This window comes from Aegilops tauschii, chromosome 6, assembly GCF_002575655.3.
Source record: "Aegilops tauschii subsp. strangulata cultivar AL8/78 chromosome 6, Aet v6.0, whole genome shotgun sequence".
Lineage (NCBI taxonomy): Eukaryota > Viridiplantae > Streptophyta > Magnoliopsida > Poales > Poaceae > Aegilops > Aegilops tauschii.
This window is the reverse complement of record NC_053040.3, coordinates 410,011,128-410,036,603: the sequence shown is the minus strand read 5'-3', so window position 1 is coordinate 410,036,603 and position 25,476 is coordinate 410,011,128. Positions and strand designations below refer to the sequence as shown.

General features: G+C 46.3%; 3 protein-coding genes across 52 annotated transcripts; 2 read left to right on the top strand and 1 right to left on the bottom strand.

The window, feature by feature from the left end:
• Positions 1-309: 309 nt before the first annotated feature.
• Positions 310-2,212, top strand: LOC141020504 (GDSL esterase/lipase At5g37690). The gene is made up of 6 exons (XM_073502297.1): positions 310-664; positions 771-898; positions 998-1,124; positions 1,215-1,327; positions 1,440-1,689; positions 1,787-2,212. The coding sequence occupies exons 1-6, from the start codon at positions 343-345 to the stop codon at positions 2,047-2,049; spliced, it is 1,203 nt and encodes a 400-aa protein (XP_073358398.1). The 5' UTR covers positions 310-342; the 3' UTR covers positions 2,050-2,212.
• Positions 2,213-3,093: 881 nt separating this feature from the next.
• Positions 3,094-7,490, top strand: LOC109745275 (probable LRR receptor-like serine/threonine-protein kinase At1g63430). Of its 50 annotated transcripts, none has more exons than XR_012188010.1 (13): positions 3,094-3,759; positions 4,294-4,365; positions 4,510-4,592; positions 4,671-4,875; positions 4,947-5,084; positions 5,177-5,334; positions 5,425-5,574; positions 5,667-5,748; positions 5,907-6,038; positions 6,128-6,346; positions 6,700-6,846; positions 6,943-7,199; positions 7,289-7,490. XR_012188010.1 is itself a non-coding variant. In XM_073502307.1 (13 exons), exons 4-7 carry the CDS (start codon positions 4,786-4,788, stop codon positions 5,443-5,445), a joined length of 411 nt encoding a protein of 136 aa, XP_073358408.1. In that variant the 5' UTR covers positions 3,094-3,759; positions 4,294-4,365; positions 4,510-4,592; positions 4,671-4,785; the 3' UTR covers positions 5,446-5,574; positions 5,667-5,748; positions 5,907-6,038; positions 6,128-6,346; positions 6,700-6,846; positions 6,943-7,199; positions 7,289-7,490. The 50 variants fall into 50 exon arrangements, 32 of the variants coding, with proteins under 32 accessions (XP_073358408.1, XP_073358401.1, XP_073358422.1 ...); XM_073502307.1 differs by having other exon boundaries at positions 4,947-5,088; XM_073502321.1 differs by having other exon boundaries at positions 3,127-3,759; positions 3,925-4,365; positions 5,406-5,574; positions 6,148-6,346.
• A 1,120-nt stretch (positions 7,491-8,610) lies between these two features.
• Positions 8,611-16,586, bottom strand: LOC109745272 (D-aminoacyl-tRNA deacylase). The gene is made up of 11 exons (XM_073502328.1): positions 16,118-16,586; positions 16,020-16,082; positions 15,760-15,910; positions 14,771-14,954; positions 14,264-14,406; positions 14,132-14,195; positions 13,417-13,468; positions 12,793-12,849; positions 11,996-12,064; positions 9,983-10,168; positions 8,611-9,076 (listed from the first exon to the last, which is right to left on the bottom strand). Exons 1-11 carry the CDS (start codon positions 16,243-16,245, stop codon positions 8,977-8,979), a joined length of 1,197 nt encoding a protein of 398 aa, XP_073358429.1. The 5' UTR covers positions 16,246-16,586; the 3' UTR covers positions 8,611-8,976.
• Between the last annotated feature and the right edge of the window lie 8,890 nt (positions 16,587-25,476).

Sequence of the window (25,476 nt, the reverse complement as noted above, 5' to 3'; positions counted from 1 at the left end):
CAGGTTTGCAACGTTCGCACCCACCACGGAACTGTGTTTTTCACGTTCTCGATGCAAAGCAAAGCAAAACTGCTTCCAGCAACAACGTACGCAGTGCAGCGCGTTATTCTTCTTCAACCACCTCAGCTACCACGTCTGCTCGCACGGCCAACTCCTCTGTTTTCTCGTTTCCCCGCACGGCCGCCACACTCGGCTAGCCGTGAGCACGCAGTCCTGCGGTTCATCGCACTACACTCAACTCAAGCTGGCCGGAAAACTATAGACCGCTTCACTACAATAATAACCCGACCTTCTAGACGAGCCACGGTTTTGTACCGCACTATAAATCGGCGCCGCCCCGCCATGCAAATCAGCACCAACACACAGACGCTTGTGTGTGTTCTTCGGTTTGGGAGTACTGCACCAAAGCAACAAGCAATGGCAGCTCTCCGCGCGCTCGTCGTCGGCATCGCCATCGCCGCCGCACATTGTTGGGTCGCCGGCGGCACGGCGACCAAGGGCCCGGTGACGTACGTGTTCGGCGACTCGATGTCGGACGTGGGGAACAACAACTACTTCCAGCTCTCCCTCGCCAGGTCCAACTACCCCTGGTACGGCATCGACTACCCCAACGGCGTCGCCACCGGGAGGTTCACCAACGGCAGAACCATTGGAGACTACATGGGTAAGTCACTACTGACTGTCAACGTTACTACTTAGTTCATGAACCGTGTATGTACACGTGCGACGCGATCGAGTGGCATGACCGAAGGATGTTTGGACTGATGCAGCTGCCAAGTTTGGCATCCCACCCCCGCCGCCGTTCCTCTCCCTGTCGATGGCCGACGACGACTTCCTCGCCGGCGTCAACTTCGCGTCTGGTGGCGCCGGCATTCTGAACGAGACCGGCGTCTACTTTGTAAGCCGCATTGCTAATCACTTCTCCTCTGCAGAAACTGATCGGTAGCTCCCGTGGAGAGTTTTCTGACACGGTTAAATGAGGCATTGCAATTGGCAGGTGGAGTACTTCTCGTTCGACGAGCAGATATCGTGCTTCGAGACTGTGAAGAGGGCGATGATAGCCAAGATCGGCAAGGAGGCCGCCGAGGAGACCGTCAACGCAGCGATGTTCCAAATTGGTCTCGGTACGTCGTTTGCCTTCGTCTCAGTGCGTGAAGTACGAGCTCATGGATTCAAATATGTGCATCATAAATTAATTTGATCGTCTGAACTAGGGAGCAACGACTACATCAACAACTTCCTGCAGCCGTTCATGGCGGACGGCACCACGTACACGCACGACCAGTTCATCCGCCTCCTCGTCGCCACTCTAGACCGCCAGCTCAAGGCAAGAACACATCTGATCACTGTCCCAGACTAGAGACATGCACAAAGCTAGAGTCGATTATCAAGTCGGGAATGCATCGATTTCACAGACAGACGACTGATGAACTATGCAGAGGCTGTACGGGCTCGGGGCGCGGAAGGTGGCGTTCAACGGGCTGCCCCCGCTGGGCTGCATCCCGTCGCAGCGCGTCAAGTCGGCCACCGGGGAGTGCATAGCCCAGGTGAACAGCTACGCCGTGCAGTTCAACGCCGCCGCCAAGAAGCTGCTCGACGGCATGAACGCCAAGCTGCCCGGCGCGCAGATGGCGCTCGCCGACTGCTACTCCGTCGTCAAGGAGCTCATCGACCACCCAGAGAGAAACGGTACGGTAACATCGACGGCGCCGGCCAAGCCGTTCCGGTGCGTCGTGGTCCGTGCCTGACCTCCTCTTCTTTTCTTCTGCGCTGGTGTTCGTTGCAGGGTTCACGACGTCCGACACGTCGTGCTGCGGCGTGGACACCAAGGTCGGGGGCCTCTGCCTGCCGGATTCGACGCCCTGCCGCGACCGCAAGGCGTATGTGTTCTGGGACGCGTACCACACCTCCGACGCCGCCAACCGGGTCATCGCCGACCGCCTCTGGGCCAGCATGACGACGGCGAGCGCTCCGGCTCCGGCTCCTGCTGCTCGCGCCGGCGCGCCAGGGCCAGCCGCGGTGCCGGCGCCTTCTCCTTCTCGGGCTTAAAGAGTTAAACCCGAATTGATGTTGATCGATTTCGCGTGTTTACTTCGGACAGTGTTTTAGTTTACGGATTTGCAGTCCCTTAGTTTAAGCTGTGAGATGTGGGTGAAATACCGCAATATACGATTTTTTTACATCAATTTATACGAGTTGTTGTTTGGTAGCGAAGGGGACGAAATGTGTACGAGGATCACTTACACGGGGCCTGTTTCCACACGTGGATCATTCTGAGATTCGGTCCTACACGTGTCTATAAATACTCAAATTTGTGCCACTGTCATGTGTGGCGGCGTAGTGCACTCGTGTGCCTGCAAAATTATACTCAGAGTGCTGCTATACGGACCACGATGTCCAGCCGATTCTTGCACGATGGCATGGATCCAACCACACATGAACATGAACAAGTGTAGCACACCCGCTGTATTAAGAGTCGGCTGCAAATCAGGCAGTAAGCGTAGGTTGCAGAGTAGTTCCGATTATATTCCTTCGGTTTCATGATATAGTGCATATGAATTTTCTGATAAGACAAACTAAGGAAAGTTTGACAAAGTGCATTTGGTACATATTCGGAAATATCAACACTAATGTAGCACCAAATTATAAATTGAATGGTAGCTAACAAAACAATAATTGATAAATCTAGCCGCGCAAATGCATGGGTCACCCAGCTAGTTTATATCTACAATACCAAATGTATACAATATGAAAAATTAATTCATGATGTATCTCATGATATGCATTTAGTACTCAAATGTAAATAGTTTTCTCTTTAAAAATGGTCAAACTTTATGAATTTATGGTGTCCTAGGAGTGGTGTACTACACGTATAAAGAAATTATCAATTCTTGTGGTCTTTTGATGGTGAAAATCACTTCGGGTCATTCGGTTAGATTGTCATGTCAGATTTTATTTTGTTATTCATATGCCAAATCTTTCCATAATAATAAAGCGGCTAGTGGTTCTGCCAGCCCGCTCATCGTCACGCATTTTTTGCAAAAAAGCCCCTGTGATTTTGTGTATTGAACCTGCAATCCATCATTAATCTGCGAAGAAAAAACGGTTCGCTGGAAAAAAATACCCGTACGCTTCCCTCGCCTCGACCCTGCCTTGCCGAGCCAAATCCCCTAGCCGCCGCCGCACCACTCGCCGCCGCCGCCGCCGCCGCACCTCTGCCCGCTCGCCGCCCCTGCCGCAGCGCTCGAGCGCAGCTTCTGGCTCAGGTCAGCGCGGCGGCTCGAGGGGCTGGGGACGATGCGTCTGCTCGGTGCAGACCGGCGGCGGCGGGATCCAGCGGGCGCGGGAGAAGGAGGTATCCGGCGCGGCGGGAGAGGTCCTTGCAGGTGGAGGCAGGCCTCCATGGCTGGCAAGGAGAGCTCCAAGGTCATGGCGGGGCTTTGATTTTTCTGGTATAAAAGAGAGACAGAGGGGGATCCAGGGAGGAGGAGAGGTAGGAGAAGAAGGACGGGGAAGAAGGAAGGGTGCGGCAGGGGTGCAGCGGTGCGAGGGCACTGGTCTCGCGCGTGAGGAGCGCCTCTCCTCGGGAGGATAGGGAGGGAGCGAGTGAAACTCAAATCCACTTCAGATCAAGGTAATGTTGTAGAAGTACGAAGAAGCAAGCTGACCAGATGTACACGTACTAGCCGGCAACGACGATGAAGCAAGCCAACCAGATGTGCACGAAACTACCATACATCATGCCTGATTGATCTTCCGGTACGTGTTCCATTGGCTAATAGCCCATGCTAGCTAGCTAGCAACCATGTAAATTTCCCACGCTTGATCGATTCCTTTAGCACTTTATTAATTTTATATGTTCTCATGGTTATCTAGATAATACTAACTGTTGATGTTTCTTTCACGCATACATGGCTTTGCTAGGAGTTTTTCCACTGGTGAGGTCTGAACTCTGAATATTATGAACTTATAAGGATAAATCTTATAGCAGATCAAAATCATAGTCCACGCAAAAAAAGATCAGAATCATGGTTGTGCTGATTCTATAGGGGCCTCATGATGGTTTGTGTTCTTTTATTCAAATGAAAAAACCAAGATTATTATTGTAACTGTTACAGTTGTACTAGCAGGATTATCCTAGAAGCTGTGTCAATTTTTCATCAATTGATAACACAATAAGGTAGTGAATCATCTTTATAGACTGTACCATGCCTAGATTGGTTGACTTGGATCATGTGTATGTCTTAAACTTTTAGAAAATTCTGACTTTTTATGCTAAGCTCGTATTTGAAGATACAAGTTGAGGTCTGTCTTGGGACAGTGTGACTAAAAAACGAACCTTCAGTTTCTGCAATCTGAAGAAAAGTGAGTGATTTTTCAATGAAAACATAATACTTCTGAGCATAAGCATGATAAAGTGCAGCAACTGACTTGGCTTATTGTTTTGGAAATCGCAACCGGTACTCACCTAATTGTTTTTGTGATCACTGGTGTTGTTACTGCCTCCAGAAGCTGCAATCTAAAGCCTTCTATAAGAATATCATCACAGAGTAGATCAAAAAGTTGGAGCGGCGAGATAACAGTACTGATTGGTTGGTATTAACTTTATAAAATAAATTGATTATTTTGTCTAACATATATTGTTGCTAATGTGTTCATGCTTTCCTCAGATTTTGATATGCTGAAAATTTGCCAAAGTTGAGTCGCCAGGAATTTGACGTAGCGTGTGAGGATTTTAGCAACATAATTGGCTCAACTCCGGAGAATGTAGTCTACAAAGGAGCAATGAAGGATGGACCTGAGGTTTCTTTCATATTACTATTCTCCTTTGAAGGTCATTGGACTAGCCAGCATGAGCTCTTTTACCAAAACAAGGTAGTTCATTTGTCTAAAATTGTGACTCAAAAACACCTCTTAATTCAAATAAAATGGGATGAACATTGTAGGTTATTGATATGGCAAGGTTGAATCATGAAAACATAGCAAAGTTTCTGGACTATTGCAGAGAGAGTGACCCATTCTCGAGGATGTTAGTCTTTGAGTACGCATCAAATGGGACCCTGTATGAGCACCGTACCTACACTGTAGGTCTATCTCTTCAGTTTCGTTACGACAGACTAAATATTTGCATTTTCTATGTGTCGTAGATTTGATCTCATTTGTTTTCTTTCTTTAGATGGGGAAGTGGCCCAATTCTCTTGGCTCAGACGAATGAAAATAGCCATCGGCATCGCCCAAAGTTTAAGGTATCTGCACACCGAGTCGCGGCCTCCTTTCGCTATATCAGAGCTGAAATCCAATTCAGTATACGTTCCAGAAGATTTTACCCCCAAGGTATTTACATGGCTTTTCTGTACAAACTGAACTTTGAAATCCACTTTAGACAATTGCTCATGACTTGACAGAAATCATTCTTATGAACAGGCTGACGACGTCATCTACTGAAGCCCCACCGGCGACGCGATGGGAGAGCTCCAACCTGTACGTGGGTGTGGGGACGCAGATCCGCGTCGCCAGCCTACACAAGGCCATGGTCAAGGTGCCGACGCAGGGTTCATCATCCGTCTTCGTCAGGTAACCAAAGTGATCCACCTTTCCTCTTTCTCATCAGATCCATTTTATTGTGATATTGCATTTAAGTCAATCAATTTTTATGATTCTTTCAGTGTTAAAGAAGATGGATTTTTACCTGAATAAATTGCGTGTATAGATATGTAGAGGATGAACTCAACAAGCGGATCTTTCAAGGTTAATTAGCTTTGCACATTTTATTAAATAGATGCAATGGCATAGCACCTTCAATATCATGCTTGCACTCACATGTTGTTCCAACAGCACCATAAATGCTGCCCAGAATTGCCATGCCTTCAGCTTTCGCTATAAGTTCATATGCTGCTCCTTTTCAGGTGACTTTGTATGTGATTTCTACTTCTAAAAATTAGAAAATACCTTCAGATCAAAGCAGCGGATTTGTAGATTTCTGGGTATTGGTTACTCCATCTCCATCCAGCTTACGGTCTTTGGTCACTGATTCTAAGGTACGACACTGTTATACTTTTATGTTAAATCCCATTTAGCTCGACACTGTTAACTAAGGGTAAATGGTGGATTTCTTTTTGGTGACAAGCATTGGGAATGGCTGAACAGGGGACGACCAGGATTACGATGAGGGCGAGACGTTGAAGCTGGCGTCGGCAACTTTGACCGCAACCGCGACCTTAACATCGACCATGGGAGCGAGGCGTCAGCCCTTGACATAGACCGTGTTGGCCCCTTGTGTTTCTGACCAGCCGCGCTCCGGTTCCGGCAGCTCCCATTCCAGTCGATCCCTTCCGGGTGCCTTCAGGTGAGCGAGCAACTTCCATTCCACCGAAGCAGACATCTAGAGGTTCCACTGCTTGGGCGGAAGCTTTGCTGGATTGATATGCATATGCATTTTTCATCCTCTTTTAATGCAGGCAATGAAAATAGGTCTCTTTCAGTTACCACATATTTTAGTTTTTTTCTACTTACTGTCATCTCTACTTTCTTGTCAAATTAAGTAACTAATAAATGAATATGTGCACAGTCCTAGCATTTTTGCACTCAGTTATGGGGCCATATATATGTTAAACCAAGACTAAGTGTGCTCTGCTATTCGGCAACTTAATGCAGTCTCATGTGATCATTTCATTGCTAATGTTGCTTTTCTCTCTCCAGATCGCTAATGATACTAAGATTGCATGAGTCCATGAAGCAAGCAATAATCTATCTCAAAATATTGTGTCCAAGCATATAACGGTTCATCAATTTTCGAAATGAGACTATTGCTATGTAGCACGCTGACAAGACAAGAGAATAATTCTTGTAAGGTTCTGACTATGAGTTTCGTGAGTTAGCAAAATTTTGTTCTCATGGATAACTGCAAATATGAGAAGTTTTTACATCTTTTTACTGATGCAGGCATATGTCTGAGCTATGCCGCCTCCCACCAAACTCGAGCTCGGCGCTCTCGCATGCAAGGCTAAGCTATCTCCACCGACTCCTTTTTCTGTCCGAGCTCCTCCCTACCCTGGCAAAACCAAATGCTACAATCTCCTTTTTTTGGGATTCTAAAACTTATGTCAGTTCACTGTCATGGATAGATTAGTGATAATGAGGTTAGGATCACTACATTGGAGAGGATGAGGAGCTATACTGGCTACGAGATGTTGCTTGAGGTGTGGTTCTGGGACATGCTGCTGTTCAAATTACAGTTTCCTTATTTACTAGTACTAGCCATTCCCACTAACACTGACGATACGTGCAGCATTTCCAGCAGTGGCAGTAGACACATGTGGCAGCACTTCTGGGTAGATTTTGTCCATTTACTTTTTGTATCCTTTGAATTTGAATATTCTGTGCAATTGAGTCTAAATATGCTCAAATTAATCTTGTACACTCTGAATAAAATTAATGTTTTGTATCTTACTAAATTTTGTTTTGTAATGGAAGTATTTTTTTTCTTCAAATTCCCTTATGATTTTGGAACATACTGATAATTTTTGCAGGGTTCTATTGTACAACATCAAGTTATACTCTTACACCGATAATAAACTTTTACCTATCAATAATCGCATATTTACTCTCCAATGGATCAGCCTATAAATAAGCGAGCAACTGACCTAGATGTTCATTGTCGAGTGCCCAAACCCAGGCTCAAAGTCAACTTAGGTCTGAGTTTTCTTAAATTGGCATTATGGAAGTTGAGTACCTTAATTATTCTCCATATTTGTGATACACTAAATGTTTTATCGTGATGTTCTTGCCGTTGATGCATTTGAGAGGGGGAAAGAACGTCAATTTTGCTTTTTAAAGGGAAGACAAAGAAGAACTCCCTCCGTCCCATAATATAAGAACGTTTTTGACATTAGTGTAATGTCAAAAACGTTCTTATATTATGGGACAGAGGGAGTATGTTATTGATGGGATATGGACCCTGGCTTCTAGCGATGATCAATGTTGCAAGGCAACAAAGGCCATGGTTATTGAAGAGACGAAAGCTCTAGCAAAGTTCAGTTGGCAAATAATTGAAGCGATTGGATGAAATTAACATGCTAATGGCTTGCATTGTCCTCAGCTTTCCCATGAAACATTTTCTGATTCATGGCTCATGGCTAATAAAATTTCATCATCTTGATACCTTTATATGAAACCATAAAAAATGATACATAAATATGCAGTAATGCTTTTCTTCAGAGGTACAAGTGAAAAACATAGGTCAAAACGTGTTTGGATTGTTAAGGCAAAGTAGTGGATAAGGAAGGAAAACATGAGGATGCTAAAGCTATATGTTTGATACAACTGATGTTGAACCAGTATAATATTATACCCCCGTTGCAACGCACGGGCTCTTTTGCTAGTGGATACTAACATGATTACCAGTACCTGTCATGATTACACGAACAACCCAAATCGATCCCACAGGCAGCAGCTCGTCCATGGATAAGGGTCATTATAGTGCACGTACGCCCAAACGTGTTGAGATGGCAGCGTGTTAGCTTGCCCACGCCTCTTGGTGGCTTGGCGTGCGAGGACTAATTAGCAGTTGAACTCTGACGGGCTCCATTATGTGACCGGGATTGATTGGCATGCTCTAACCAGCTGGAACGTACGCGTACCAGTCTCAACCATGTTCTTTTTGTAAAGTCTCAACCATCATCTAGTCAGTCAATAGAAATAAAATACGGATAATGATAGCCCCATTTGCCTGCCAACTCTTCGAACCACAAGCACGCGTATTCTGGCAGACAAACGTGCCCTTAAGATACGTCTCTCTCTTATTTTTTTTTTTTTTCTCTTTTGGCACAAGCCAGGCCTTCTAAGATGAATGGGGAGGGAGTACTCTACATCTTGAAATCGGATTATCAAAATACAGTGCTCTATATTTACTCAATTTGCATGAGCCAAGCCCTAGGGAGGGTGAAGTCACTTCGACGACTTGCCTTGTGGGCGTGGTCAAGTATTTGTGCAGAGGAAATCATTGGGTTTTCCTATCCTGATATTTTGCTCCTGCAAATAGCTCGTGATGGCGTTCTTTTGCCAGCCCTTGAAGCTCCTGCAAAGCAAGCACCAAAAACATCAGACTACAACACGATCAAGGTAGCATTAGCACACAAAAAAGGTGGCATTAGCAAATGTTCATCGCTGTCGCCATCCAAATGAACCCTACACTAAATAGGCTTGCAGTAAATCATAAATGAACCTTTGAAGCAGAATTTTCATTGTGATTAAAGCTATACAAGAACAAATTTGGGCAAAATGCCTCCCAATGAAACATCATATGATTATATATGAAGTGAAAGGCGAGTATGATGAGATAGTCATGGACAAAAGTTATTAAACAGTTGCAGAAAACTTCAGCTGTTAATGTTGAACTTAAGATAAATGCGGACCGTCCAGCAGAAAAGAAGAGGGAAAATGAAAAATGTGATCACAACTATTACTGCTGCCAAGAGTGTCACTCAACAATGTTCGATGGACATTGATATCAAGAGACTCTAGACAAACAGTACAAGCTAGTATGAACCAAAAGAACGTATATGATATCAAGGAAAGCTTATCATGCTCATTCAAGATTCAACTAGCGTAATATTTAGGTGCTTGAACTAGTCAGAGATTTTGAATTATATGGAGGGTATAACTAGGTTAATAAATGATTTAGCCATATACATCAAATAAAACCAAATGCCAGAAAAAGTATTGAATATTCATTTCATAGATTGTGATGGCATGCAGTGCACAGGAACCGCACTGAGCAACATTGAAAGATCACAAGAGTTCCAATACGACCTATTTGCAAGAAAGATTATTTGAGATTTTGCTGTTTGGGAACCGAAACAAGCTTGTTTTCACCTTAAGGTGGGTTGGTTGCTGCTAATTAACCCAGTTTATGAAACTGCTACTACAATTATGCAGTCTTTTTATAAGAGGTGTCCCAGAAGAAACTGGTTATGCTACTTACTTCTGATCAAGATGTGCTATAACTTCACCACCAGGAAATCCTGCCTTCGTGGCTTCATACGAAACTTTGATGGAATGCATCCACATCCCACCAACCTCACCAGAACTCTTTCCATTTACTTGAGGCGGAGCGTCCATTGGCAAAGAGTAACCAGACAGGAGATGACCCACCCAGACACCATCTTTGCTGATAAAAATTGAGGATGTAAACAATATCAGACTACTAATATTGTTCAAGCATGAATGGAATGCTCACATCTCTGCCAGTTTGCCCCTCACTAAATAAGTATATACATAAACTGAGAACACATAGCTCGGAAAGAGTAGTCACTTAGGAATAGGGCTGCATACACATTCGCTTCAGCATAAGAGATACGGAATTTATCGGCAATTAGGTAAAAGTCAGAACCGATCAAACAGTACAGAACAAACTGTTTTCTTTCTAGTATGGTTATCCATTTCAACGGTATGCTTTGTATAATAATAACATTTAAACTAATAACTACATAATCATGTTACAAACAAGTTATAAGATGTTCAAGAATGCATTTTTGCACACTGGCATTAGAGCACTTCATAAAGGCCACATATTTTGCTTCGAGATCCATGTATGGTATATTTGGTTGTACTATTGGTGAATTTATCTTATGCTGCTGTGACAGGTGGAACCACGTGTATTACCTCTCCCCCTTCATCTCTCTATGTGTTCCAGGTTACCGAAATAGGCTTGCGCCCGCTATATTAATATAGCAACCACCCGATACAGCCAGAAGTTCGACACTGGGGCAAACAGCACAATCATGCCCAAAAGAAAAACAAGAGAAAAGCAAGAGAAAGAAATGCCGGCAGCACCGGATGAACGAAAGCTGAAGCACCCCGCAACCGCTGCGCCCACCGGAAACATCCACCACGCTCCAATGCCATCGAGCCGCCGCGAACCAAGCAACACCCTCAATAAGGACTGCGACGACGACGACGCTGCTGCCCGGACGAATCCTAGGATTTCTCCCGGTACACGGAGGGAAGCGGGTGAGAGGTACTCCCGACGCCCTTCAAGAAGGTTGATGGCGCCCGCAGGCGTCACCGCGTCGGTGCCGGGCGGACACGAGAGGGATTTCGCCCTGCCCCTCATACCCACAACCCAGGACCAACCGGCGGCTCCACCACGCCAACCGCCCACCAACCTGCGCCACCACAGTCACGAGGACACCACCGTCGTCTCTCCACCACAGACGCTGCGAGGCCGGCCGAACCAAACGAGACCACCGCCGATAGGGACCGGGAGCACCACAGCCACGTGGGAGGGGACAACCTCCACTGGCACAAGCCGTAGCAGACCGGACGCAGGCGCGGGAGCACGCCGGACCCCCTGCCCAGCCGGGCCCAGATCGGGCCCGTTAAGCTCCTGCTGCCGCACTGCAGCCGACGCAGCGCAGAGCCGCCGATCCCAACGACCTCATCCCGCCAGCCCAGCCGAAGGAGACCCGTCGGAGGCCAGAGTCCAGACCAACCCCCCGCCGGCCAAATCTGGGCCTGCAGGGCTCCGCAGGCCAACCCCCCGCCGCCAGCCGCCGCCGTATCTGCGCCCGATCTACACCGGAGCAGCGGCGGGAGGAGGGGTGGGAGGTGGGGGCTGGGCGGCGAGGGGAGGGAGGGCCGCCCCGGTCGCCCCGCTCGGGAGGGCGGCGCGGGGGGTACGGGGAGGGGTGTTCCAGGTTTAAGAAGGAAGGAATCACAAAATGCAGGTATTAGGTGATCTAAGGTGAATCTCATGGATGTTCCCTCAGATAATATCATCATGATTCATGATCAATATCAGGGAGCAACTTCACTACATAACATGAGCATGAAAAGAAACAGCCAGTCATCTATCTGTAACAAAGTGGGTTGGCTTAGGTCATACACTTTTATACTGAATCATTACAACTACAATAAGCATTATAAGTCCAGAATTCGAGGGGTGGCAATGCATCGTTAGAAACTGCTGCAATGATAATTTCACCTCAGGGCTTACATGACAATATCCATATGACGAGGGGCGTAGTGACCACCACCGATACCTAGTAGAACCTTTTCACCACTCCTGCATAACCAGAAATGAGGTTTGGAGCCTTAAGAAGAGCAAAAGTAATGATTGAATACTTGAAACAAAAAAGGGAAGGTTGCCATTTCAAATACCAAACAAGTATGACAGTGATAAGATGCAGCCCTGGTATGCAAGAGCATAACAGAACTTAATTATGCCAATGCAGAATGATACAGGTTTCACAAACCAAGGTCAACTGAATTGTGGCACATATTGCTAAAGGACCAATGTTTGTGACTTGTAATTTCAAACTTTTACTGTCTGGACCTCTCCTACAGTTTTCAGTTCAAAAGAAAAATTAATTTGCGAAGCATAATATATTGAAAGTGAAATTATTTTTCGTTTATCATAACACTGATCCATCTATGTCCTGGTCTGTCGAGAAGTAACATTTTTACATACTGACAAAAATAAGTGCTTGACTGCATGCATTTAAGAAAACCTATATTTAGTGATGCAGGGAGTATAGAAGACTGTTAAGTCATAAATCTTTTGACTAATACATCGTTGCAGATGATCTAACATTTTATTCGCACAATCTTGAATTCGAGTTGTTAAATTCCAATCATCCTAATTCCCAGAGCGGTTTAAAGTTCCTGTTAGAATTCTTAATTAAATCACTGCTCACCCCCATAAAACATAATAAATTACTGCAAAGATTCTAACCAGCCATGCAACCACCTCATTGTTAGACTCCATAAAGAGAAAAGAATATGTCAACATACCCCAGCCAAGTTCCAACAGCATTTCCTTCCTCAAGACCAAGACCTTTCCATAGAACCTGAAATGATTGGAGAGCTCAGTTTCATGTTCTCCTATGTTTTGTTTTTACTTTTGAAACAAATTAGTCGTCAAATGTACATTTGATTAATATTTAGAGAATTATGAGCCTGCGGTTACTTTAAACAGTGATAAGAGTGCATTTTTTGCAAGTTCTTACCTGCTTCTACCACATTAGGACTTATGGTGACAATTAAAACAAAGTTCTGCACATTGGGTAGTTGCCTAATTGGTACTGCTCCAACAGGTACTATGCATAATTAAAACAAAAGAAAGTTTGACACTCAAGAAAAAGGATGAAAGCTGACATTTTAGCTGAAAGGTATTGAATATGGGCAATGCGCCAATAAATGTCAATGCTTTGCTGTACTAATTTCAACCTATACATGCATTATGATCTTTTTCTGGAGGGGGGAGGGGGGGTGGCATGAGATCTTGCAGTTCGAACAATAAAACCCTTCGGGTTCTCTTGCAAATCCACAAGGAACAAAGTACATGACGAGAGAGAGAGAGAGAGAGAGAGAGAGAGAGAGAGAGAGAGAGAGAGAGAGAGAGAGAGAGAGAGAGATAGAGCAATGGCCTGCGCAGCATCTTGTCTACCCCAGTATTCTTGTGTACTTCCTGTCATACAAACATTCACATTAGCTATTCTGGTACAACATACTCATTGACAATAGCGTAGACTTGCTTGTTTTGCATTTATATGTAAATCAACTGCACGAGTGGCCATCTGCTGCTTTTATATCAGGAAATTCATATGAACCCAATGTAACCACTTTATTGCATCTCGATCAGCCAGTTTTTTCTGTGCAGCATCTTTTGGAGGAGTTGATTATTTGGTTCATTAGTTTTCATGTCAAATGCAGGATGTTTTACAGAGGTGGGTTGTCTGGCTGCTTGGGCTGCACAAGTGTGAATCTTTTGATATGATAAAATATAGTCCAAATAATAAATTATCTATCTTTTGGATTTTTAAGATTCGGAAGTTCTAATATAATAATATAAATGATTGTTGGCATTTATAGACTAAATGCTTCAACAGAGATACTGTGGTATCCTCATTATAGTTCGTGTTTGTCTGTTTTGTGAAAGAAACGGTAGAGGAGAGCCCAACCCTACATATCATATGTTAAATAGGCCCTTGTCCCTGAATTTATGTGTAATTCTTAAATAACAAACCACCGATCCTTTGGCTGCGCTAAGCGATAAAAATTAGCTTGTATGAGTTTATCCAAAAGAATGCACAAAAAATGTAAGGAACTAAGGATGGATATAAATGTGTACCTACCTCAACAAACATCGTGGGTGTACTGGTAAGTGGTCCATGGTGAGTAGCTTCAAGTGTGATCTTCAAAAACAATCAGTATTAAAATCAGTTGATTCAGAAATAGAAAAGGCGTCAAGGAAGCAACGTACCTCAAACTCTGGAACAAGACCTTGGTCTGCAGCAACCTTTTGCATCAACCGGAACCATGGGCCAATTCGAGGGTCTGGCACCGCTGCCCATCCAGGCCTCCCACCTTGAGGGGGGGTCTCATCCTCCCTCAGATGTGGCACACCTTCAGAAGTAGATTCACAAGAACGAGCGAACCATCAATTATAAAACAACGATTGTGGTAAGAAGGAACCACTAATTAGTAATCAACATGTCTGTATGCATGTGGATTGAAAAGCACGGACATTGCTCACAAATCATGAAACTAAACAATCGCAGGCTCACAGTATACAGGGAAATCAGGAAAATTATAGAATATAATTAACTGCCTGTATGCTAGAAGAATAAGTGCAGTACCTTTCGAATGTATTAACAATTTGTATGTGGTATCATATTTACGCATTTAATAGGATTTTACACATAACATATCGAGGTTTGATTGCACCTGTGCGTTAAACAAGATACAGACAGATGAATGCAGAACCAACCGATTGGATGGACAGTGAGCGCAGGGCGGTTGGAGACTGCAGTGTGTTTGCTGAGGAATATGACCTCGGAAACAGCTTCTCCAGTGGCTTCCTGCCACCGACGGTCAAGATCATCCTCTGCAACAATGCTGCGTTCATGCTTCAATAACCTAACATTCCCATTTGTAAAGCTCTCCATCCCCTCCTAAAAACAAATATCAGCAACAGTTAGTTGGGAACTATGCCACAAACACATTTGTCAGATACCTTACAAATAAATAAAATAAGGATAAAAGTTGCAGGTAACTTTAACTGAGATCAGAGTGGAACATGATGGACCATTGTTTTGTTACATTACATGATCCTAGATCTCTGTACACCAGTGAGGTATGCAATTTACTAGGGTATACTCGTGGATAAAATTCTAGCAACAACGCACCTAATAAACAGTTAGCTTGTTACTCCCAGATTACAGCCACTGCCACTATGTTGCCAGCAACAGCAGTCATGCCTCGGGTCACAAGTGTCATTCCAGACACCGTAATAATCTCAATAACACAGCTTTGGCAACAAATTTCTATTTAACATATCAAAACCTAGAGAGTATAGGTTGAATCTATTCTTCAAGACAAATCTAACCAAAATAATGATACAGAATACAGTCAAAATAATTTTACTGCACGCATTCTAAGATGACATCTATTCCCACATGGAGGTTTTTCAGTAGACAAACAAAAAGCGAAATTCTGCCCTTCAAGAAGCAAATCGTGAGGCAGAGATTTTTCTCATCGAAAGAGCTTCCTGCTTCACAGTCGCAACTACTCCTAAACGCTAGGTACTGTGCCAACCCTAACCGGCACCACACTTCGTCGCCTACTAATCATCCTTAGTCAATGGCAAAGTTAATCTTGCGATTGATGCATACAGATTGCCAAGAACAGCGTCTACAGCCGAATGTGCTCGAAACTCAAAGGGGTTAGATTGATGGGTGATAGGAAGAGCTTCCTCACGGGGATGGGCGGGCCGGGGGACCAGCCAGGCATAGCCAGGAACGCGGCGGCGGGGCCGATGGACGCCGGGTCGGACGCCGTCGCTACCACGAGAAGAACCATCTTCTCCGATTCCCCTCCTCCTCCGGCTCTGCTTCTCGCCGCCTCAAAGCTGTGGGAGTTTATTAAAAAATAAATTGAGACGGTAGTTTACGGAAGAAAATCTTATACGACCCTGGTCGTACGCTCTCAAACGTGAGACCCTCTCCAGCGCTTGACACCTGGACGAACGAATCTTAAAGCAATGTGAATCCCCTTTTTGTTCCTGACTCGGAGCCGCCGCCCACGCTCGCCCGTCGTCGTAGCCGCCGCCGCCGCCGCCGCCGCCGCTGCAACTCTTCCTGCTCGCTCTATCCCTGAAGCACCGGCGCCCCGTCCCCGCAGCTCTTCCGCCCTGTCCACGACCACGCTCCTCGGCGCCCCGGCAGCTTGACCATGGAGGCACATCAAATTCGTTTAGGCCACATCTTGTATGAGAACAAATTCAGAAGAAAGCGATGTGCCTTTGTTCAGATTTTTACAGCTCAAATTTAAGCATCAACAATGTACAGGGAGCACAGGGAAAATGTTGATTGACTCATCTAGTGAACCCAGGCGAGAAGACGGAGCTAGCTTCGCAACACACCGTCGCCGTCGGCTAGAAGCTTGGCAGCCAAGGAGTGCGTACAGCCTGCGTAGTGCGCCGGCGGTGCCGCAAGTGGAGGCGGACAGAAGCATCGCCGTGGCCGGCGGGGACGAGCACACCGGCGGCGATATGGAGAGATTGAGCTGGATAGAAATCACGATTTGGAGATGAGGAGGTGGGGCAAATTTGACAATTTTGACCTTGGGACGAAATCATTTCACAGAATGAACTGGGTGCGAAACTATTTCACTTCCCTGATCCTTTTGTGTAGCGCCCGCCACGCCGGCGCCACACCCTACTGTGCAGCGCCTAGCGCGGCAGCGTTGCACTCCTGTCCACCGTGGCAGCCCCTGGGCCCGCACCCAGCAGTGTAGCGCCTCCGAGCTACGCGCCACACATGTAAAGTGCAGCGCCTAGCCGTCGGGCGCTGCACTGTGACTTAGATCCAGCCGCGCCAGCCCTCTCCTCCCCCACCCACCCCCATTGCCAGTTACAGAACAGAACAGGGCGGCGGCCCTCTCCACTCCCCCTCTCAATCCCCTCTCCCACATCCTTCAGATCCGACGATTTGGTCCGTGCATTTCTTCACCAATCCACCCTAGAAGGTACTCTCCTCCGATCCCCTTCTTTCTATCCATAGAAAATATGATATTTTGAAGATTTGGGAAATCCTTGTTTGATTTGATTAGATTTGAATCTTGCATGTGTTAGAACTTTGCATGTATTACAACCCTTGTTTGTTTGATTTGTGGAACCCTAGTTTAGTTTATGGAAAAGTTATTTTATGAAGTTATTTGTATGAAATAGGCCTAGTTTATGGAAAAGTTATTTGTATGTAGTTATTTGTATGAAGTAGGCCTAGTTATTTGTGGAACCCTAGTTTATTAGTTTTGTTTGATTTGATATGGTTGGATACATAGATTGATATGGTTGCATCTAGTAGGCCTACTTTAGTTTTTTTGAATTGAAAAGATAATCGTGTTGACAAGAATGCTTTGTTGAAATTGTTAGGATGGTTTGGCTTCTCGATGATCATTGGGACAAACAACACCGGTCGTACGCTATGTCGGTGGAGCAGCGGGTAATACTAAAAGTGGCCGGTCGTACCCTAACCATAACCATAACCCTAGCCCTAAACCTAACCCTAGCACCAACATAAGAACACCCATAAGAATAACCCTAGCATACTAACAAAGCCTAATCATAGAAATTGGCAAACAAACATCTCACATCTCCATCCAAATGTCTAGATCCAAACAAAACTAGGGTTTCCCCAAACTAGGAACAAATGAGCAATGGGAGAACTTTACTTGGATCAAAACAAATGGATCGGAGAATATTACCTTGAGGGAGGGTTTGACTTCGAAATCCACGGACAAATTCTTCAAATTTGCAAGATTTGGAAGAGGATTTGAGAGGGGGAGAGAGTGGGAGAGGGGGCAAAGCTCGGGGAGAGAGTGCGAGAGTGTGTGGTGTGGGGGGGTGGGAGAGGGGGGCCAACCAAGTGGTTGGATAAGTCACAGTGCAGCGCCTACGCGCTAGGCGCTGCACATTACATGTGTGGCGCCTAGCGGCTAGGCGTTGCACTTTACATGTGTGGCGCTGTGACGCCCGGATAATTAAGCTACAGTAAACCTCTGCTACTGATGCCACATCATCTCGGTTACTGTAGATAAACTCGCGTTAGTTCAAAACGATTCAAATTCAAATTTAAAATATAGGCAAACAACAAAAGTTTTCAAATATAAGAACTAAAAATGTTCGAGATGTTGCAATTTTTTCACTAATTGACATGTAGAAACTAACATCATTTGACTCACCGATTAGTCCCTAGTAAAATTTAAAGTGGCCCAGCAACAACTAAAATAGCCTTTTAAAAATAAACAAATGTTTATGTATTTTCCAAATCACTTGAAATCTTGTGTGCTAGCTCAAAACATTGCGTACTAATTATGTGACAAGTTTTAGTTTCAAGAAAACTTTTGGGGTATTAAATTAAAATACAAAGCGATGAAGAAAATTACAAGACAAAATATATAAAAGAAAAATAAACAAAAAAGGAAGACCACCGTGCACTATAGGCCTAGTTATAGGCCTAGTGCTACAGTGGGCAGCCCAAGCCCACCACCAGCCTTTTTCTCCCTCCTTTGTACAGTACAGAGAGGAGGCAGAGGCTTGTGCGTGGCGGCCATCCCCACCTCCATGGCCATCCTTGCCGCCGTGTCGTGCATCCGGCGAACCCCTAGAGATGTATAAGAACACGCCCACGCCCCCGACGAACCCTAGCTTCCCCCTTTCTCCCCACACGCGTCGCTGCTCTCTTCGCCATCCACACCCGACGCCACCGTCGCCGTGCCGTCGTCGTTCGCGCGCACCGAAAGCTCCACGCGCCACCTGGGGACGTCCAGGAGGACCGCCACTCTCTCCTTCGTCCATCCCGGGGGCCAGCTCAAGCTAGGACACCGCATAGCCTCGCCATCGCCTCTTCTTCCCGCCACGGCCGTCGCGCGTCCCCGCCATCGATCTCCACCACCGGGCCTCCCCGGCCATCTCGAGCTCGTCTACGACCTCCCGGTGAGCTGCTCCTCCATTCCCCCCTACTACCCCCTTGCTTCGTCGCCGTATCGTCGTCCTCGTGCTTGGTCGCCATGGCCGAAGCTTCGCATCCGTGCGCACTAGCCTGAGTAGGGCCCCGTCCGCGTGCACCCCTGCCTGCCAGCCCGCGCCCTGGCCATGCCCCGCGCTCGCCTGCTGCCTTGGCCGCCCGCACCCCGTGTGCCGCGCGCGTCCGCAGCCGTTCGCTGCCGGCTCCCCTGCTGCGCCCGCCTGCTGCTGCTGAACTGCTCCTAGCCACGCTGCTGCTGTTGGCTGTGTTGCTCATGCTTAACTGCTGCTGCTAATGCGTTGCTGCTGCTTGCTACTCCGCTGTCGTTTGCTGCCGCTGCTTGCTGCCTCCAACGTCGTTGCCTGATACTGCCACTGCTGTTGGCCATGGTCATGGTCATGGCCGGGTTGTGTGTGTGTGTGTCGTGTGTGGCCGTCTGTGCCACGGCTGTGTGCCTCTGGCCGGCCCTGTGCAGTGTGCCGTGTGTGTGTGTGAGGCCATGTGTGTGTGGCCGGCTGGATCTCTGGATGAGGCTGGCCCTGTTTAGGTTAATAGCTAATTAGTACTAGTAGTTAGGCTAATTAGTGGTTAGGTGTAGTATATAGGCCATATGGTTAGATAAGATAAATTAGATAAAAATATCTAAGCCTATGACACGTGGGTCCCATTTAATTAGGTTAGTTTTATTTATTTTTAGGTACAGCCTGTGACATGTGGGCCATGCATACGCTTTTGACTAGTCAAATTGACTTGGTCAATTCGGATTAAACTAAATATAATAAATCCAGAAATTTCAGAAAATACTTAAAACTTTGGAAAATCATATAAAAAATAACCGTAACTCCGATGAAAATACTTTGTACATGAAAGTGTCTCAGAATTTCGAGACGAATCCGAATACGCAGTCGGTTCGTCCGCCACACGTCCCTAGCATAGCGAACATGTAACAATCCCCCTCCATTTCATCTGTCCGAAAATGCCAAACACCTGGAACACTTTCCTGGATGTTTCCCCCCTTCGCCGGTAGCACCTAGTACTACGTTAGGTCACCCCTAGCACCGCGTATTGCCTTGTTATGTTTTGTGATGCTGTGTTTGCTCCGTATTTACTGTTTCTTCCCCCTCTTATTCTCCGGTAGACTACGAGAATGACGTCGTTGCTGCCCCGATCGACTACGTTGTTGACGACCCCTTCTTGCTAGAGCAACCAGGCAAGCCCCCCCCCTTTGATCACCAGATATCGCCTATTCCTTCTCTCTACTGCTTGCATTAGAGCAGTGTAGCATGTTACTGCTTTCGGTTAATCCTATTCTGCTGCATAGCCTGTCATTGTTGCTACAGTTGTTACCCTTACCTGCAATCCTAAATGCTTAGTATAGGATGCTAGTATTCCATCAGTGGCCCTACACTCTTGTCCGTCTGCCATGCTATACTACTGGGCCGTGATCACGGGCATATACTATATACTGTTACATTACTTATGATACTGTACGGAGATGGGGGCTGAAGGGGCAGGTGGCTCCATCCCGGTAGAGGTGGGCCTGGGTTCCCGACGGCCCCCGAATGTTACTTTGTGGCGGAGCGACAAGGCAGGTTGAGACCACCTAGGAGGTGGGCCTGGCCCTGGTCGGCGTTAGCGGTTACTTCATAATAACACGCTTAACGAGATCTTGGTATTTGATCTGAGTCTGGCCACTGGCCTATACGCACTAACCAACTACGCGGGAACAGTTATGGGCACTCGGCGTCGTGGTATCAGCCGTAGCCTTGTGACGTCAGCGACTGAGCGGCGCGTGCCGGATTGGACTGGAACTCCTCCTAGGCAAGGTCTGCTTTCGGCCGCCCTCGCAACGTGCAGGTGTGCAATGGGCGATGGGCCCATACCCCTGCGCCATAGGATTTAGACTGGCGTGCTGACCTCTCTGTTGTGCCTAGGTGGGGCTGCGACGTGTTGATCTTCCGAGGTCGGGCATGACCCAGGAAAGTGCGTCCGGCCAAATGGGATCGAGCGTGTTGGGTTATGTGGTGCACCCCTGCAGGGAAGTTTATCTATTCGAATAGCCGTGATCTTCGGTAATAGGACGACTTGGAGTTGTACCTTGACCTTATGACAACTAGAACCGGATACTTAATAAAACACAACCTTTCAAGTGGCAGATACAACCCGGTGATCGCTCTCTAACGGGGCGACAAGGAGGGGATCGCCGGGTAGGATTATGCTATGCGATGCTACTTGGTGAACTTACCATGTACTCTCTCCTAGATGCTGCAAGATGGAGGTGGCCAGAAGCGTAGTCTTCGACAGGATTAGCTGTCCCCCTTTTATTCTGGCATTCTGCAGTTCAGTCCACCGATATGGCCCTTTACACATATACCCATGCATATGTAGTGTAGCTCCTTGCTTGCGAGTACTTTGGATGAGTACTCACGGTTGCTTTTCTCCCTCTTTTCCCCCTTTCCCTTCTACCTGGTTGCCGCAACCAGATGTCGGAGCCCAGGAGCCAGACGCCACCGTCGACGACGACTCCTACTACACTGGAGGTGCCTACTACTGCGTGTAGTCCGCTGACGACGACCAGGAGTTGTTTAGGAGGATCCCAGGCAGGAGGCCTGCGCCTCTTTCGATCTGTATCCCAGTTTGTGTTGGGGAACGTAGCAGAAATTCAAAATTTTCCTACGTGTCACCAAGATCAATCTAGGAGACTTCTAGCAACGAGAGGGAAAAGAGTGCATCTACATACCCTTGTAGATCGCGAGCGGAAGCGTTCAAGAGAACAGGGTTGATGGAGTCGTACTCGTCGTGATCCAAATCACCGATGATCCTAGCGCCGAACGGACGGCACCTCCGCGTTCAACACACGTACGGAGCGGGGACGTCTCCTCCTTCTTGATCCAGCAAGGGGGGGAGAGGTTGATGGAGATCCAGCAGCACGACGGCGTGGTGGTGGAAGTAGCGGGATTCCAACAGGGCTTCGCCAAGCGCCGCGGGAGAAGGGAGATGTGTCACGGGAGGGAGAGGGAGGCGCCAGGGCTTGGGGTGCTGCTCCCATGCGCCTCCCCACTATATATAGGGGTGGACGGGGCTGGTTTCTTCTCCAAGTCCATTGGGGCGTTGGCAAAGGTGGAGGAAAGAAATCCCATCATTTCCCTTCCCCACCGATTGTTATCCCCCCTTTTTAGGGATCTTGATCTTATCCCTTCGGGATATGATCTTATTCCTTCTAAGGTGGGATCTTGGTGCGCCTTGACCAGGGGTGTGGGGCCTTGCCCCCACTACCCACGTTCATGTGGGTCCCCCCATGCAGGTGGGCCCCACTTCGGAACCTTCTAGAACCTTCCCGGTACAATACCGAAAAATCCCGAACATTTTCCGGTGGCCAAAATAGGACTTCCCATATATAAATCTTTACCTCCGGACCATTCCGGAATTCCTCGTGACGTCCGGGATCTCATCCGGGACCCCGAACGACTTTCGAATTTCCGCATACTAATATCTCTACAACCCTAGCGTCACCGAACCTTAAGTGTGTAGACCCTACGGGTTCGGGAGACATGCAGACATGACCGAGACGACTCTCCGGTCAATAACCAACAGCGGGATCTGGATACCCATGTTGGCTCCCACATGTTCCACGATGATCTCATCGGATGAACCATGATGTCGAGGATTCAATCAATCCCGTATACAATTCCCTTTGTCAATCGGTACGTTACTTGCCCGAGATTCGATCGTCGGTATCCCAATACCTTGTTCAATCTCGTTACCGGCAAGTCACTTTACTCGTACCGTAATGCATGATCCCGTGACCAAACACTTAGTCACATTGAGCTCATTATGATGATGCATTACCGAGTGGGCCCAGAGATACCTCTCCGTCATACGGAGTGACAAATCCCAGTCTCGATTCGTGCCAACCCAACAGACACTTTCGGAGATACCTGTAGTGCACCTTTATAGCCACCCAGTTACGTTGTGACGTTTGGTACACCCAAAGCATTCCTACGGTATCCGTGAGTTGCACAATCTCATGGTCTAAGGAAATGATACTTGACATTAGAAAAGCTCTAGCAAACGAACTACACGATCTTGTGCTATGCTTAGGATTGGGTCTTGTCCATCACATCATTCTCCTAATGATGTGATCCCGTTATCAATGACATCCAATGTCCATGGTCAGGAAACCATAACCATCTATTGATCAACGAGCTAGTCAACTAGAGGCTTACTAGGGACATGTTGTGGTCTATGTATTCACACATATATTATGGTTTCCAGTTAATACAATTATAGCATGAACAACAGACAATTATCATGAACAAGGAAATACAATAATAACCATTTTATTATTGCCTCTAGGGCATATTTCCAACAGTCTCCCACTTGCACTAGAGTCAATAATCTAGTTCACATCGCCATGTGATTAACACTCAAAGTTCACTAGAGTCAATAATCTAGTCCACATCACCATGTGATTAACACTCAATGAGTTCTAGGGTTTGATCATGTTATGCTTACGAGAGAGGTTTTAGTCAACAGGTCTGCAACATTCAGATCCGTGTGTGCTTTACAAATCTCTATGTCATCTTGTAGATGTAGCTACCACGCGCTACTTGGAGCTATTCCAAATAACTGCTCTACTATACGAATCCGGTTTACTACTCAGAGTCATCCGGATTAGTGTCAAAGTTTGCATCGACGTAACCCTTTACGACGAACTATTTTACCACCTCCATATCGAGAAAATTCCTTAGTCCACTAGATACTAAGGATAAGTTCGACCGCTGTCATGTGATCCATTCCCGGATCACTATTGTACCCCTTGACTAACTCATGGCAAGGCACACTTCAGGTGTAGTACACAGCATAGCATACTGTAGAGCCTACGTCTAAAGCATAGGGGACGACCTTCGTCCTTTCTCTCTCTTCTGCCGTGGTCAGGTCTTGAGTCTTACCCAATACTCACACCTTGTAACACAGCCAAGAACTCCTTCTTTGCTGATCTATTTTGAACTCCTTCAAAATCTTGTCACGGTATGTATTCATTTGAAAGTACTATTAAGCGTTTTTGATCTATCCTTATAGATCTTGATGCTCAATGTTCAAGTAGCTTAATCCAGGTTTTCCATTAAAAAACACTTTTCAAATAACCCTGGATGCTTTCCAGAAATTCTACATCATTTCTGATCAACAATATGTTAACAACATATACTCATCAAAAATTCTATAGTGCTCCCACTCACTTCTTTGGAAATACAAGTTTCTCATGAACCTTGTATAAACCCAAAATCTTTGATCATCTCATCAAAGCGTTCATTCCAACTCCAAGATGCTTACTCCAATCCTTAGAAGGATTGCTGGAGCTTTGCATACTTGTTAGCATCTTTCAGGATTGACAAAACCTTCTAGTTGTATCAGATACAACCTTTCCTCAAGAAAATCGTCGAGGAAACAATGTTTTGACATCCTATCTGCAAGATTTCATAAATAATGCAGTAACTGCTAATATAATTCTAACAGACTCTTAGCGTCGCTATGAGTGAGAAAGTCTCATCGCAGTCAACTCCTTGAACTTGCCGGAAAACATCTTAACGACAAGTCGAGCTTTCTTAATGGTGACACTTACCATCATTGTCTGTCTTCCCTTTAAAATCCATCTGTACCCAACAGCCTTACGACCATCAAGTAGTTCTTTCAAAGTCTATACTTTGTTTTCATACATGGATCCTCTCGAATTTTATGGCCTCAAGCCATTCGTCGGAATCCGGGCCCACCATCGCTTCTCCATAACTCGTAGGTTCATTGTTGTCTAGCAACATGACTTCCAAGACAGGATTACGTACCACTCTGAAGTAGTACGCATCCTTCTCGTCCTATGAGGTTTGGTAGTGACTTGATCTGAAGTTTCATGATCACTATCATAAGCTTCCACTTCAATTGGTGTAGGTGCCACAGGAACAACTTCCTGTGCCCTGCTACACATTAGTTGAAGTGACGGTTCAATGACCTCATCAAGTCTCCACCATCCTCCCACTCAATTCTTTCGAGAGAAACTTTTCCTCGAGAAAGGACCCGTTTCTAGAAACAATCACTTTTGCTTCCAGATCTGAAATAGGAGGTATACCCAACTGTTTTGGGTATTCTATGAAGATGCATTTATCCGCTTTGGGTTCGAGCTTATCAGCCTGAAACTTTTTCACATAAGCGTCGCAGCCCCAAACTTTTAAGAGACGACAACTTAGGTTTCTCTAAACCATAGTTCATACGGTGTCGTCTCAACGGAATTGCGTGGTGCCCTATTTAAAGTGAATGCGGTTGTCTCTAATGCCTAACCCATAAACGATAGTTGTAATTCGATAAGAGACATCATGGTATGCACCATATCCAATAGGGTGCAGTTATGATGTTCGGACACACCATCACAATATGGTGTTCCAGGCGGTATTAGTCG